Source organism: Lutra lutra, chromosome 1 (genome assembly GCF_902655055.1).
Source record: "Lutra lutra chromosome 1, mLutLut1.2, whole genome shotgun sequence".
Classification (NCBI taxonomy): Eukaryota; Metazoa; Chordata; class Mammalia; order Carnivora; family Mustelidae; genus Lutra; species Lutra lutra.
Window position 1 is genome coordinate 161,623,329 of NC_062278.1, and position 16,156 is coordinate 161,639,484.

The window sequence follows — 16,156 nt, forward strand, 5'->3', positions numbered from 1 at the left end:
AGACTCCAAGTTGATGCTGGTCCCCAACCACAGGGCACTTTCATATTGGGGTATCACTTTCCAATGTGTTGCTTCTGGTGGCTCCCTGCCTCTTCTGCTTATCCTCCGATATCCATCCAAGAGTTCCCACTCTGCTTTACCTGTCCATTGGTGTCTTCTGCCCCCATAGAGATCCAGCAGTGTATAATCCTAGGTCTTGGGCTGATTTCATGGGTGTTCAGAGTGTTCTGGTAGATATTTAGCTCACTTTAGGGGACTGGTTGAAACAGGGTCTCCTACTTCTCTGCCATCATGCCCCTCCTTTCTCAGTCATATGTTTTAATTCAGATTTTCTTTGACTCCTAGTAGCATAAATGAGCTTTGCCTGATTTTGTGCTTTATATAAATGAAGTCATACAGTCTGTATTCTTTAGTTTCTGGCTTCTTTTTGCTCAATATTCATCTATGTTTTTTACTTAATTTTAAACATTTCTTTCTCATTGCTGTGTAATATTAAATATTCCATTGTGTGAGTATATCAAAATTTATTGATAAATATTAGTTTTGATTCATTTGGGTGGTTTCTAAATATGGTAATTACAATAGCGATGCTATCAGTGTTCTTCTGCAGGTCTTTTGGTGAATATATGTACACTTTCTGATGGGTTATACTTAAAGCTGGAGTTGCTGGGTCATAGGATCTGCATATGTTCAAATTTAGTCTGCACTGCCAAACAGATTTCCGAAGTGGTCTGCCAAATTACACTCTCATCAGCAATGCCTGAGAGTTCTGGTTGCTTCATAGCCTTACCAGCTCTTGGTATTTACCAGCCTTTTAATTTTAGCCATTCTGGTGGATGGGGAGTGATGTCTGCCTTGATGATGACTGATGAAACTAAGCAGCTTTCAAAATCATTGTTGGATATTTGGATACCCTCTTTTGGGAAATACCTAAATATTTTTACCTATATACTATGGGATTGTCTTTTTCTTATTTATCTTAAGAATTCTTTATATATTCTAAGTTCTTTGTTGGGTATGTGTATAGCAGGTAACTTTTACTAGTGTATAAGTTTCCCTTTTAATTTCTTAATTTTAATGTAATTTTTATGTAATTAATTTCTTAATTTTTATGTAATCCAATTTTGTCAATTTTTTATATTAACTTTTTGTATCCTGTTGAAGAAATCTTTGCCAAGATCTTATGTTTTTTCTTTAAAAGATCTATTGTTTTATCTTTGCATTTAGAACACTAAGCCACTGGGTATTGATTTTTGTTTATAATGTGAAGAAAAAGGTAAAGATAAATATTTTTTTCCCATGTGGATCCCTAAGTGACCCAACAACATTTACTAAAAAAAGACCACTCTTTCCCCCACTGTACTGCAGGGTCACCATGTCATATAAATCAGCTGATTATATATGATTGGGTCTATTTGTAGGCTCTCTGTCCAATCCATTGGTAAGTGTATTTATCCTTGGACCAGTAAATGGTTATTTTTTTAAATGATCTAAATAAGGTTTTTAAAATTTTGAACATTCAAGGATTTCCTCCCTTCTCCAGTTGCTTGCTAATCTTGTTTATTTCCTTGATTATTTCTTTGTCAGAGCATCTCTAAAATAAGGTTTCTGTTGTGAAATCAATATGCATTTTAAATCTGTGAGTTAACCTAATTTCAACTTTTTATACCATTGCTTTAAGTTCACTTAAAAAATATAGAATAAACAGAAAGATAGGATGGAAATTTGCATCTTTTTAAATGAAATATAAAAAGGTAATGTTTTGTTTTTTATTACTTGTAGGTTTGTATGGATGTGTTTAAGAAATATATAAGTATCAACGAACTGTGTTTGCTACAACGTGCAGGTATGAGACAATGGAATGATTACTATAAATTCATGAATGTGAGTGTTTCAGACAATGTGCTATTGTATCTTACAGTTTGAAAGTAAATTTAATACTTATAAGTATGAAAACTGAATGCCTTAGAGTGTCTCTGATGGTCTTAGAAGGATTAAAAATAAGTGGGGCATTTTGGTTACTAAAAAATTAGAATCCACCTTACAGTATAGTTCTTTTACATACTAATATTTGCATAATGTAGAAATTTTATGTAAAGGTGTTAAGACAGAAAAAGTAATATTGTTAATTGGCTTAAAATCTTTCTGATGGGATGTTTCAGAAATTGGATCTTCCCTACTTCTTTATCCTTCACTTTAACACTTAACCTTTAGAGGCAAATGTACCATCCATACTGAGTTCTTGCAATTCCCTAAACAGGCCAGACTCTGTTATAATATCAGAGCCACTGTTTCTGCTCTCTATCTAGGATGCCTTTCTTCCATCCTCCTACCCCATAGCAAAGACCTATTTATCTCTCAAGTCTTAGTCATAGGAAATAGCAGATTGTTGATCACTACTTCTGATCACAGAGGTGCAAAGAGATGGGCAGCTATTATTGTTGAACTTTTTTTTTGAGAGAGATTTTATTTATTTATTTGACAGAGAGAGAGAGAGATATCACAAGTAGGCAGAGAGGCAGGCAGAGAGAGAGGGGGAAACAGACTCTCCGCCGAGCAGAGAACCCGATGCAGGGCTTGATCCCAGGACCCTGAGATCATGACCCGAGCTGAAGGCAGAGGCCCAACCCACAGAGCCACCCAGGTGTCCCTACTGTTCAACTTTTTCCCATTGTTTTAAGACCCTCTCCTTTCTGCTAATGTGACTTCCAGAGGATTTAAAGGGCTAGAACTTTTTTTTTTTTAACTCTCCCTTTCATTTTTCTCTTTTTCCCCTTTTGGGAGCCTAGGATATTCAGAAACATCTGCACGCATATATGGGGAAAACTAAAAAGTGACTGTAAGGGAAAGACTCACAAAAGATGTGAGAAGACCTTAAATTTACACTTCAGGCTAGTCCTCCCCACAGAACATACTATATACTTATCTTTTATAAGATAAAAGCAGTAACAAAAACAAAAACAGGGGTGCCTGGGTGGCTCAGTGGGTTAAGCCTCTGCCTTCAGCTCAGGTCATGATCTCAGGGTCCTGGGATCAAGCCCTGCATCGCATTGGGCTCTCTGCTCAGCAGGGAGCCTGCTGCTCCCTCTCTGCCTGCCTGCCTCTCTGCCTACTTGTGATCTCTCTCTGTCAAATAAAAAAATAAAATCTTAAAAACAAAACAAAACAAAACAGCAAACCCTGGGGAAGGGAGAGAATCTGAGCTCTGTAATTACCACATTATTAGATTCAAATGCGCACTTTTCAACAAGAAGTCACAAGGTATACAGAGAAATAGGAAAAATACTCAAAGGAAAAAATAAATCAAAAGAAACTGTCCCTGTAAAGATCAAATGGCAGATAGTTGAGACCATAACCTGAAAACAACTGTCTTAAAGATATCTAAGGTACTAACAAAAATATAGAGGAACTAACGAAAAAGATGTATGAACAAAATGGGGATATCAATAAGGAGAGAAAACTTTAAAAAAACTCACAAAAATATGGAGCTGAAAAATTCCAATAACTGAAGTGAAAAATTCACTTTGGGGATTCAAAGGCAGAAATTATCAAGTTCAAGGAACAGAAAGAAGAAAGATTGAAGAAAAGTGAACACAACCTAGGGGACCTGTGGGACTCTGTTAAATGGAGCAACATACACATTGTGGGAATCCCAGAAGAAGAAGAGAAAGAGAAAGGGACAGAAAGAGTATGTGAACAAATAATGGCTGAAAACTTACAAATTTTTTTAATGTTTTTTAATTTTAATTTATTATTATTTTTTAAATTTTATTTTTTATAAACATATATTTTTATCCCCAGGGGTACAGGTCTGCGAATCGCCAGGTTTACACACTTCACAGCACTCACCATAGCACATACCCTCCCCAATATCCATAACCCCACCCCCTCACCCCCTCCCCCCATCAACCCTCAGTTTGTTTTGTGAGATTAAGAGTCACTTATGGTTTGTCTCCTTCCCAATCCCATCTTGTTTCATTTCTTCTTCTCCTACCCCCTTAACCCCCCATGTTGCATGTCCTCTCCCTCATATCAGGGAGATCATATGATAGTTGTCTTTCTCCGATTGACTTATTTCACTAAGCATGATACCCTCTAGTTCCATCCACGTCATCGCAAATGGCAAGATTTCATTTCTTTTGATGGCTGCATAGTTAGTATTCCATTGTGTATATATACCACTTCTTCTTTATCCATTCGTCTGTTGATGGACATCTAGGTTCTTTCCATAGTTTGGCTATTGTAGACATTGCTGCTATAAACATTCGGGTGCACGTGCCCCTTCGGATCACTACGTTTGTATCTTTAGGGTAAATACCCAGCAGTGCAATTGCTGGGTCATAGGGTAGTTCTATTTTCAACATTTTGAGGAACCTCCATGCTGTTTTCCAGAGTGGTTGCACCAGCTTGCATTCCCACCAACAGTGTAGGAGGCTTCCCCTTTCTCCGCATCCTCGCCAGCATCTGTCATTTCCTGACTTGTTAATTTTAGCCATTCTGACTGGTGTGAGGTGATATCTCATGGTGGTTTTGATTTGTATTTCCCTGATGCCGAGTGATATGGGGCACTTTTTCATGTGTCTGTTGGCCATCTGGATGTCTTCTTTGCAGAAATGTCTGTTCATGTCCTCTGCCCATTTCTTGATTGGATTATTTGTTCTTTGGGTGTTGAGTTTGCTAAGATCTTTATAGATTTTGGACCCTAGCCCTTTATCAGATATGTCATTTGCAAATATCTTCTCCCATTCTGTCAGTTGTCTTTTGGTTTTGTTAACTGTTTCCTTTGCTGTGCAAAAGCTTTTGATCTTGATAAAATCCCAATAGTTCATTTTTGCCCTTGCTTCCCTTGCTTTCCTTGCCTTTGATATAGTGTCCTTCCTCATCTCTTATTATAGTCTTTGGCTTAAAATCTAATTGATCTGATATAAGGATTGCCACTCCTGCTTTCTTCTGATGTCCATTAGCATGGTAAATTCTTTTCCACCCCCTCACTTTAAACCTGGAGGCATCTTCGGGTTTAAGATGAGTTTCTTGTAGGCAACATATAGATGGGTTTTGTTTTTTGATCCATTCTGATACCCTGTGTATTTTGATTGGGGCATTTAGCCCATTAACATTCAGGGTAAGTATTGAGAGATATGAATTTAGTGCCATTGTATTGCCTGTAAGGTGACTGTTATTGTATATTGTCTCTGTTTCTTTCTGATCTACTACTTTTAGGGTCTCTCTTTGCTTAGAGGACCCCTTTCAATATTTCCTCTAGAGCTGGTTTGGTATTTGCAAATTCTTTCAGTTTTTGTTTGTCCTGGAAGCTTTTAATCTCTCCTTCTATTTTCAATGATAGCCTAGCTGGATATAGTATTCTTGGCTACATGTTTTTCTCGTTTAGTACTCTGAATATATCATGCCAGCTCTTTCTGGCCTGCCAGGTCTCTGTGGATAAGTCTGCTGCCAATCTAATATTTTTACCATTGTATGTTACAGACTTCTTTTCCCGGGCTGCTTTCAGGATCTTTTCTTTGTCACTAAGACTTGTCAATTTTACTATTAGGTGACGGGGTGTGGACCTATTCTTATTGATTTTGAGGGGGGTTCTCTGAACCTCCTGGATTTTGATGCTTGTTCCCTTTGTCATATTGGGGAAATTCTCTCCAACATACCTTCTGCTCCCCTCTCTGTTTCCTCTTCTTCTGGAATCCCAATTATTCTAATGTTGTTTCGTCTTATGGTGTCACTTATCTCTCGAATTCTCCCCTCGTGGTCCAGTAGCTGTTTGTCCCTCTTTTGCTCAGCTTCTTTATTCTCTGTCATTTGGTCTTCTATATGGCTAATTCTTTCTTCTGCCTCATTTATCCTAGCAGTGAGAGCCTCCATTTTTGATTCCACCTCATTAATAGCTTTTTTTATTTCAACTTGGTTAGATTTTAGTTCTTTTATTTCTCCAGAAAGGGCTTTTATATCTCCCAAGAGGGTTGCTTTAATATCTTCCATGCCTTTTTCAAGCCCAGTTAGAACCTTGAGAATCATCATTCTGAACTCTATATCTGACATATTACCAATGTCTGTATTGATTAGGTCCCTAGCCTTTGGTACTGCTTCTTGTTCTTTTTTTTGTTGTGAATTTTTCTGCCTTGTCATTTTGTCCAGATAAGAGTATATGAAGGAGCAAGTAAAATACTAAAAGGGTGGCTACAACCCCAGGAAAATATGCTTTAGCCAAATCAGAAGAGATCCCAAATCGTGAGGGGGGAGAAAGGGGAAAAAAAGGGGTTCTGAAAGAAAAAAAAAAGAAAGCCGATAAAAAATATAAAAAGGAAAAAAAAATATATATATATTAGAATAACTATTTAAAAAATGTTAAAAAAGAAAACGGTAAAAGTTAAAAAAATTTAGCAGAAGAAGAGAAAAAAAAATTGAAAAAGAAAAAAAAAATTAAATTAACTGCAAGGCTAAAGAATCATGGGGAGAAAGCCATGAGTTCCATGCTTTGCTTTCTTCTCCTCTGGAATTCCGCCGCTATCCTTGGTATTGAAACTGCACTCCTTGGTAGGTGAACTTGGTCCTGGCTGGGTTTCTCGTTGATCTTCTGGGGGAGGGGCCTGTTGTAGTGATTCTCAAACGTCTTTGCCCCAGGCGGAGTTGCACCGCCCTTATCCGGGCTGGGCTGAGTAATCCGCTTGGGTTTGCTGGCTTTTCTTTCGGGAGCTTTTGTTCCCTGAGCACTTTCCGTAGAGTTCTGGAAGACGGGAATGAAGATGGCGGCCTCCCGGTCTCCGGCCCAGGAGCCGAGAGCACGGGACCCCACTCCTCAGTGCGCCCTCAGAGAACAGCGCCCAATTACTCCCGTCACCCTGGCCTCAGGCCGCGCTCTGAGCTGACCGAGCCTGCGACCGGTTCAAGGTAACCCCGAGTTTAGAGCTTACTCCTCGGCTCTGTCTCTGTAGCCGGCTTCCCTGTTCTAATACCGGTAAGCTCTGCGACACTCAGACACCCCCGATCCTTCTGTGACCCTGTGGGACCTGAGGCCGCGCTGACCCCGCCTGGGCTTCACCCCAGTTAAGCCTCTGGAGCGATGTCCCTCAGTGGAACAGACTTTTAAAAGTCCTGATTTTGTGCTCCGTTGCTCCGCCGCTCGCTGGGAGCCGGCCCCTCCCCCCGCGGTCTATCTTCCAGTCGCTTTGGATTCACTTCTCCGCCAGTCCTACCTTTCAAATAGTGGTTGATTTTCTGTTTCTAGAATTGCTGTTCTTCTTCTCTTCAATCTCCCGTTGGATTTGTAGGTTTTTGCAATCTTTAGATAAGCTACTTAGCTGATCTCCCGCTACCTGAAGTAGTCTCAGCCTGCTACTTCTCCGCCATCTTGACTCCTCCTCCCCAAAAACTTACAAATTTGATGAAAATCATGAATTTAAATGTCCAGAATCTCAGCAAACTCCAGGTAGGATGAACTCAAAGAGACACACACCAAAACACATTATAATCAAAGTTTCAAAAGACAAACACAAAGAATCTTGAAAGCAGCAGGAGAGAAGCAAATCATCATATCCAAGTGTTCTTCAATAAAATTATAGCAAATTTCTCATTAGAAACTGGAAATTTCTGTCAACCAGAAACCCTATATTCCTGAAAACTGCCCTTCAAAAATAAGAGGGAAATTAAGACATTTTCAGATAAACGAAAGCTGAGAGAGTTCATTTCTCCTAGACCTGCCCTGCATGAAAAGATCAAGGGAGTCCTGCATTGTGAAATGAAAGCGCACAAAACAGTAACTCAAGGTCATGTGGGAAAAAAAGGATTTCAATAAAGGTAAATACATGGGCAGTTGTAAAAGCTAGTATTACTGTTTCAATAGTTTGTATCTGCCATTTTGTTTTCTACATGATTAAGGGTACGAATACATTTAAAGAAAAATGTTATTAGTGTAAAAGCTAGTATTATAGCAGATTTAGTAACTCCAAATCTTCTTTTCTATATAAGAAACTTATGCATTAAAAAAAAACTATTAATATTTTGGGAGACACAGTATATAAAAATGTAATTTTGTGACAACAACTTAAAAGGGTAGGGATGGAGTATAAAAAAGAGTTTTTGTATGTTATTGAAGTTAAGTTGGTATAAGTTCATATTAGAGTGTTATGACTTTAGGATGTTAAATGTAATCCCCATGGCAATCACAAAGAAAACAGCTATAGAATATACACAAAAACATGAAAAAGGAATTTAAATGTTTACTGAAAAAAATCAGCTAAATACAAAAAAAAGACAATGGTAATGCAGGATATAAGGAACAAAAAAGCTACAAGTATGCAAATAGAAAACAAATAGCAAAATAACAGAAGTAAGTCCTTCCTTATCAGTAATTACTTTTAAAGTAAATGAGTAAAGTAAATGAGTTAAACTTTCCAATTAAAGGACAGGTTAGCAGAGTAAATAAAAACACATGGTCCAACTGTATGCTGTTTAGAAGATATTCACCTTAGATCCAAAGACACAAATAGATTGAAAGTAAAAGAATGGGAAAAGATGTCCTATACAAATATTAACCAAAAGAGAGCAGGGCCATAGCTATACTAGTATCAGACAAAATAGACTTTAGATCAAAAGAGGTTAAAAGAGAGAAAGGACATTATATAGGAATATAAGTTTCAATATAATAATAAGATACAATAGTTAGAAACAAAACATTTACACACTTAATGACAGGCCACGAAAATACATAAAGCAAAAACTGACAGAATTGAAGAGAGACATAGTTTTCCAATAATAGTTGGAGACTTAAGTATCCAATTCACAGTAATGTATAGAACAAGATAAAAAATAGAATACTTAACACAATATACCAACTAAACCTAACAGACATATACACAGTATTCTACCCAATAACAATAGTGTACACATTATTTTCATGAATACATGTGACATTTTCCAGGATAGACAAAATCTTAGGCCACAAATTAATTCTCAACAGGTTTTAAAAGATAGATATTGTAGAGGCACCTAGGTGGCTCAGTTACTTAAGCCTTCAGCTATTGATCTCAGCTCAGTTTTTGATTCAGGTTCGTGAGTTCTAGCCCTGCACTGGGTTCCATGCTGGATGTGGAAACTACTTTAAAAAAAAAATGATATTGCACAAAGTATCTTCTCTGACCACAATCTAATAAAATTAGACATCAGTAACAGAAGAAAACTGAAAAATTCACAAAACTGTAAGTTGAATGTGTGACTCAAAGAAGAAATCACAAGGGGCGCCTGGGTGGCTCAGTGGGTTAAGCCGCTGCCTTCGGCTCAGGTCATGATCTCAGGATCCTGGGATCGAGCCCCGCATCGGGCTCTCTGCTCAGCAGGGAGCCTGCTTCCTCCTCTTTCTCTGTCTGCCTCTCTGCCTGCTTGTGATCTGTCTCTGTCAGATAAATAAATAAAATCTTTAAAAAAAAAAAAAAGAAGAAATCACAAGATAAATTAGAAAAAAACTTACAGGCAAAGGAGAATGAAACACAACATATCAAAACTTATGGGATTCAGTGAAAGTGGTGTTAAGAGGGAATTTTGTAGTTCTAAAGGCTTACATTAAAAAATAAGAAAGATCTCAAATCAATAACTGAACTTTACAACTTTAAAGAAAGAAAAATAAACTAAAACTCAAAGCTAGCAGAAGGAAGGAAATGATAAAAATTAGAGCAGAGATAAATGGAATAGAGAGTTGAAAAACAGTGAGAAAATGAAACTAAAAGCTGGTTCTTAAAAAAGACCCAACAAGATGAACAAACCTTTAGCTAAATAAACTAAGAAAAAAGGAATATTCACATTACTAAAATAAAAAATGAAAGTCAGACATTAGCACAATTCTATAGAAATAAAAACAATTATAAGAAAATACTATGAATACGATGGAATAATTGTACACAAAAGCAAATGAAATGGATGAATTTTTTTAGGAAAAAACATAAAACCTGCTAAGACTAAATGATGAATAGAAAATCTGAATAGAACTGTAACTAGTAAGGAGATTAAATCAGTAATCAAAAGTCTCTGACAAAAGCCCTGCACCCAATGCCTTCATTTGTCAGTTCTGTCAAACATTTAAAAAAGAATACCAAATATTCTCAATCTTTCCCAAAAAGTTGAAGAGGAAGGAACACTTGATTACTCATTCTATGAGGTTGAGTTAGTCACTGCTTTGATACCAAAGCCAGGCATAAACACTACAAGAAAAGAAAACTACAGATGAGTATCCCTTAAGAACATTGATACAGAAATCCTCAACAAAATACTAGCAAACCAAAGTCAGCAGCACATTGAGAGGACTATACATCATAACTGAGATTTATTCTTGGACTTGCAAGGATAGTACAACATATAAAAATCAATCAGATTAATACACCACATTATCAGAATGAAAGAGAAAAAAACACATGGTCATGTCAATTGATGCAGAAAAAGCATCTGATAAAATTCAACATTCTTTTATGATAAGAACACTGAAAAAAATTAGGAATAAGAGGAAACTACCATAATAAAAGCCATATGAGTTTTTCCCGCTGTCTAAAAGTAGAGTGCTCCTATGAAAACTTTAATAAGCCAAATGGCATAAAGTGGAGAAACAGTTACCATTTTGTAAAAGTGAAAATCCTCTTCAGATTTCTTTCAGTAGGTGAAAATAGGTACAGTTCTACCTCAGATACTGTGAGTTCCAGCCTAGACCATTGCAGTAAAATAAATATAGCACAGGGATGAATCAAGTGAAATTTTTTGCTTCCTAGTGCATATAAAAGTTATATTTATCATTCATCATCAGGGAAATACAAATCAAAACTATGATGAGATACCACCTCAAACCTGTAAGAATGGCTAAAATTAACAAAACAAAAACAACAGGTGGTAAGGGTGCAGAAAAAGGGGAACCCTCTTGAACTGTTGGTGGAAATCCAAACTGGTGCAGCCGCTCTGGAGAACATTCTGGATGTTCCTCAAAAAGTTAAAAATAGAACTACCCTATGACCTAGCAATTGTACTACTAGGTATTTATCCAAAAGATACAAAAATATAGATTTGAAGGGGTTCATGCACCTCTATGTTTATAGCAGCATTATCAACAAAAGCCAAACTGTGGAGAGAGCCCAAATGTCCATTAACTGATGAATGGATTAAAAAAAGATGTGGGGTGGGGAATAAAAACATACTACTTTAAAAAAAAAAAGATGTGGTATATATATATATATATACACACACATATATATATATATGTATGTATATGTATATATATATACATACATACACACACACACAATGGAATATTATTCATCCATCAAAAGAATGAAATCTTGCCATTTGCAGTGATGTGGATGGAGCTAGAGTGTATTATGCTAAGTGAAATAAGTCAGCCAGAGAAAGACAAATACCGTATGATCTCATTCATATGTGGAATTTAAAAAAGAGAACACGTGAACATATGGGAAGGGGGAAAAGAGAAAAAAAGAGGGAAACAAGTGACTCTTAATGACAGAAAGCAAACAGGGTTGATGGAGGGAGGAGGGTTGGGGAAGGGCTGGATGGGTGATGTCTCTTAAAGAGGGTACTTGTTGTGATGAGCACTGGGTGTTGTATGTAAATGATGAATCACTGAATTCTACTCCAGAAACCAATATTTGACTGTATGTTAACTAACAAAATTGAAATTTAAAAAGTTACATTTATTTATACTGTACTGTAGTCTGTTAAGTGTGCAATAATAAAAAAAAGTATATACCTTAGTTAAACTTAATTTTAAAAATTTTAGCCATCATCCAAGCCCTCAGCAAGTCCCAATCAGTGATCGCATTGATTACAGATCAGTGAATGAAAAAGTTCAAAATATTTGAAGAATAACCAGATGTGACACAGAGACATGAAATGAGCAAATGCTGTTGGGAAAATGGTACCACTAGGCTTACTTGATGTAGGGTTCCTGCAAACCTTTAATTTATAAAAAAATTCAGTATCTACACTGTGCAATAAAATGAAGTGCAATAAAAAAAGGTAGGCCTATACTAACATAGGTCTTTAAAAAAGTGAAGTGGCATAAAGCAAGCTTCCAGAGAGTGAGGGAAACCTATATATGAAAAACCTGCTGTAGACATCATACTTCATGGTGAACGACTAAAAACTTTTAAGATCAGGAACAAAAGCAAGGATACCCATTTTCATCACTTCTGTTCAATAGAGAACTGGAAGTTCTAGCCAGAGTGATTAGGCAAGGCAAGGCAATAAAATACATCCATTTTGGAAAAGAAGAAGTAAAATTATCTCTGTTTGCACATTATCAACAATAGCCAAAATATGGAAAGAACCCAAGTATCCATTGACTGATGAATAGATAAAGAGGATGTGGGGTGTGTGTGTATGTGTGTGTGTACGCACATACATATATATAATAGAATATTATGCAGCCATCAAAAGAATGAAATCTTGCCATTTGCAACAGCATGAATGGAGCTAGAGTGTATATGCTAAGCAAAATAAGTCAGAGAAACACAAATACCATATGATTTCACTCATATGTGGAATTTAAGAAAACAGATGAAAATAGGGGAAAGGAAAAGAAAAAGAGGGTAACAAACCACAAAAGACTCTTAACAATAGAGAACATACTGAGGGTTGGTAAAAGACAGGTAGGTGGGAGATAGGCTAATGAGTGAAAGAAATAACAAAAACATTTCAGTTTACAATTAATAAACTATTTAGGAATTAACCAAGGAGCTGAAAATCATGTGTGATGAAATCTACAAAGCATTGCTGAAAAAAGAATAACCTGGAGGAATCATATTTCCTGACTTGAAAACTACCTACAAAGCTACAGTAATAAAAAACCACAGTACTGGTACAGACAGACATACAAACCAATAGAATTGAATAAAGAGCCCAAACAAAACCCTCTTATATGTGATCAAATGATTTTAGACAATGGTACCAAGACCATCCAATGGGGAAAGGATAGTTCTTTCAACAAGTGATGGTGAGAATACTGGATATCCATATGCTAAAGAACCTTTACCTAATACTATCCTTACCTAATACTACATACAAAAATTAATTCAGAATGGATCAAAAAAGAGTTTAATGTAACTTTAATATAAGACCTAAAACAAGAAAAGCCTTGGAAGTCATAATAACAAAAGATTTACAACACTGGTTTGGCAAGAACTTCTCAGATGTGACAGTAAAAACACAGAACAAAAGACAAAGACAAATTGGACTTCATGAAAATTTAAAAATTTTGTCCATTAAGAGATAGATCGAAAGAGTAAAACTTCAGCCCACAGAATGGAAGAAAATATTTGCAAATCATATATCTAATCATGGATTAATATCCAAAATATATAGAGAACTCCTAAAGCTGAACAGCAAGAAAACCAACCTGATTCAAAAGTAGGCAAAATACTTGAGTAGACCTTTTTTTTTGCAAGATGTACAAATGGCCAACAAGCTCATAAAAAAGATGCTCAACATCACTAATCATTAGGGAAAGGCACATAAAACTACAGTGTGATACCACCTAACACCCATTAGGATGGTTACTATCAAAACAAAAAAAATGCATTAGGATACAGAGAAATTTGAACCTTTGTGCACTGTTGGTGGAAATGTGAAATGTTACATACACTGTGGAAAACAGTATGGCAGTTCTTCAAAAAATTAAAAATAGAATTACTATATGATCCAGCAGTTCTTCTAGGTATATACACAAAAGAATTGGCATCAGGGTCTTGAAAGATATGTGTATACACATGTTCATAGCAGCATTATTTATAATAGCTGAAATCTAAAGATCCCAAATGTTCAGTGACATGAATGGATTAGGAAAATTTGGTATATACATACAGTATAATATTATTCAACGTAAAAAAAGAAAAAGTCTAACATATGTTACAATATGGATGAACCTTGAGGTCATTATGTTAAGTGAAGTCAGTCAGTCACAAAAAGCCAAATACTGTATGATTCTACTTATGTGAGGTACTTAGAGTAGTCAAAATCACAGAGACAGAAAGTAGAATGGTGGTTACTGGGAGCTGGGAGGAGGGGGGAAGGGAGAATTATTGTTTAAAGGGTATAGAGTTTCAGTTTTATAAGTTGAAAGGAATTATGGAAATGGGTGAACATTTTGAATATATTTAATACCACTGAATGTACACCTAAAAATAATGAAGATGGTAAATTTTTTATTATGTATATTGTATCACAATGAAACTTGTGGGGGCAAGAAAGCAATGTAGCAGTTCATGTCAAAAGCTATGAAAATAGTCAAACCTTTTCCTCCAAACAGTTTAACCAAAGGAGATCATTTTAAAGGGGAAGCTATATTAATATTTTAAATTTTAAAAGTACTTTGTGACAAAAGAAGGAGTGCTTCATGTCAATTACCATGGACTACTTAAACACTAACAATTTTTTTCCAACTATGCTTTCTTTCTTTAAACATATGCAGTTCCAGTTTAATAAGTTATAGTAGCAGATACTGAATTTCTCATGTTACCTGCTAAGATGGCAACTATGTAGATACTACAAAGTGAATAGCCGGAAGAATTCATTTGTATGTAGCCAGGAAAAACAATTATAGTACATAAAGGAGCTTTAAAATAAAAACTTAATGTTATTATTTTGTATTATTAAAGTTGTATAAGGTAATTATAACTTCAACATTAATTTTTCATTTTTCTTAGATTTAAAAAAAATTAAAAAATTATATTATGTTAATCACCATACAGTACATCATTAGTTTTTCATGTGGTGTTCAAGATTCATTGTTTGCATATAACACCCAGTGCTCCATGCAATAACGTGCCTTCCTTAAAACCCACCACCTGGCTAACACATTCCCCCACCCACCTCCCCTCTAAAACCCTCAGTTCGTTTCCTGGAGCCGTCTCTCATGGTTCATCTCTCACTCTCATTCATCCCCCCACTTCCTTTTCCCCTTCCTTTTCCTAATGTGCTCCATGCTATTCCTTTTGTTCCACATATGGGTGAAACCATATGATAATTGTCTTTCTCTGTTTGACTTATTTCACTTAGCATCATCTCCTCCGGTTCCATCCATGTTGATCCAAATGTTGGGTACTCATCCTTTCTGATGGTTGTGTAATATTCCATTGTATATATGGACCACATCTTCTTTATCCATTCGTCTGTTGAAGGGCATCTTGGCTCCTTCCACAGTTTGGCTGTTGTGAACATTGTTGCTGTGAACATTGGCACAGGCATGTGCTCCTTCTTTTCACTACATCTGTATCTTTGAGGTAAATACCCAATAGTATAATTGCTGGGCCATCAGGTAGCTCTATTTTTAACTGTTTGAGGAACCTCCACATGGTTTCCCAAAGTGACTATACCAACTTGCATTCTCACCAACAGTGTGAGAGGGTACCCCTTTCTCCATAACCTCTCCAACATTTGTTTTTTCCTGTCTTGTCAGCATTTGCCATTCTAACTAGTATAAGGTGGTATCTCAATGTGGTTTTGATTTGTATTTCCCCGATGGCTAATGATGTTGAACATTTTTTCATGTGTCTGTTAACCATTTGTATGTCTTCTTTGGAGAAGTGTCTGTTCACATCTTCTGCCCATTTCTTTACTGGATTGTGTTTTGGGTGTTAAGTTTGAGATGTGCTCTATAGCTCTTGGATACCAGGCCTTTATCTGTAGTGTCATTTGCAAATAACTTCTCGCATTCTGTGGGTTGCCTTTTTGTTTTGTTGACTGTTCCCTTTGCTGTGCAGAAGCTCTTGATCTTGGTGCAGTCCCAGAAGTTCATCTTCACTTTTGTTTCCTTTGCCTTTGGAGACATATCTTGAAAGAACTTGCTGTGGCCAATGTTGAAGAGGTTACTGCCTATATTCTCCTCTAGGACTTTAATGGATTCCTGTCTCACGTTGAGGTTTTTCATCCATTTTGAGTTTATCTGTGTATATGGTATAAGAGAATGGTCCAGTTTCTATGGACCATTCTATACATAGCTGTCCAATTTTCCCAGCAACATTTATTAAAAAGACTGTTATTTCTCCATTGGATATTCTTTACTGCCTTGTCAAAGATTAGTTGACCATAGAGTTGAGTGTCCATATCTGGGCTCTTTATTCTGTTCCATTGGTCTATGTATCTGTTTTTGTGCAAGTACCAT

General features: G+C 36.3%; 1 protein-coding gene across 1 annotated transcript in view; it reads left to right on the top strand.

Annotated features, from left to right (window-relative positions):
* Positions 1 to 16,156, top strand: part of TOPAZ1 (testis and ovary specific TOPAZ 1) — a 119,456-nt gene that overhangs the window by 50,859 nt on the left and 52,441 nt on the right. The window contains 1 exon segment of the mRNA XM_047742265.1: positions 1,783 to 1,846. Coding sequence (XP_047598221.1) covers positions 1,783 to 1,846 — 64 coding nt within the window.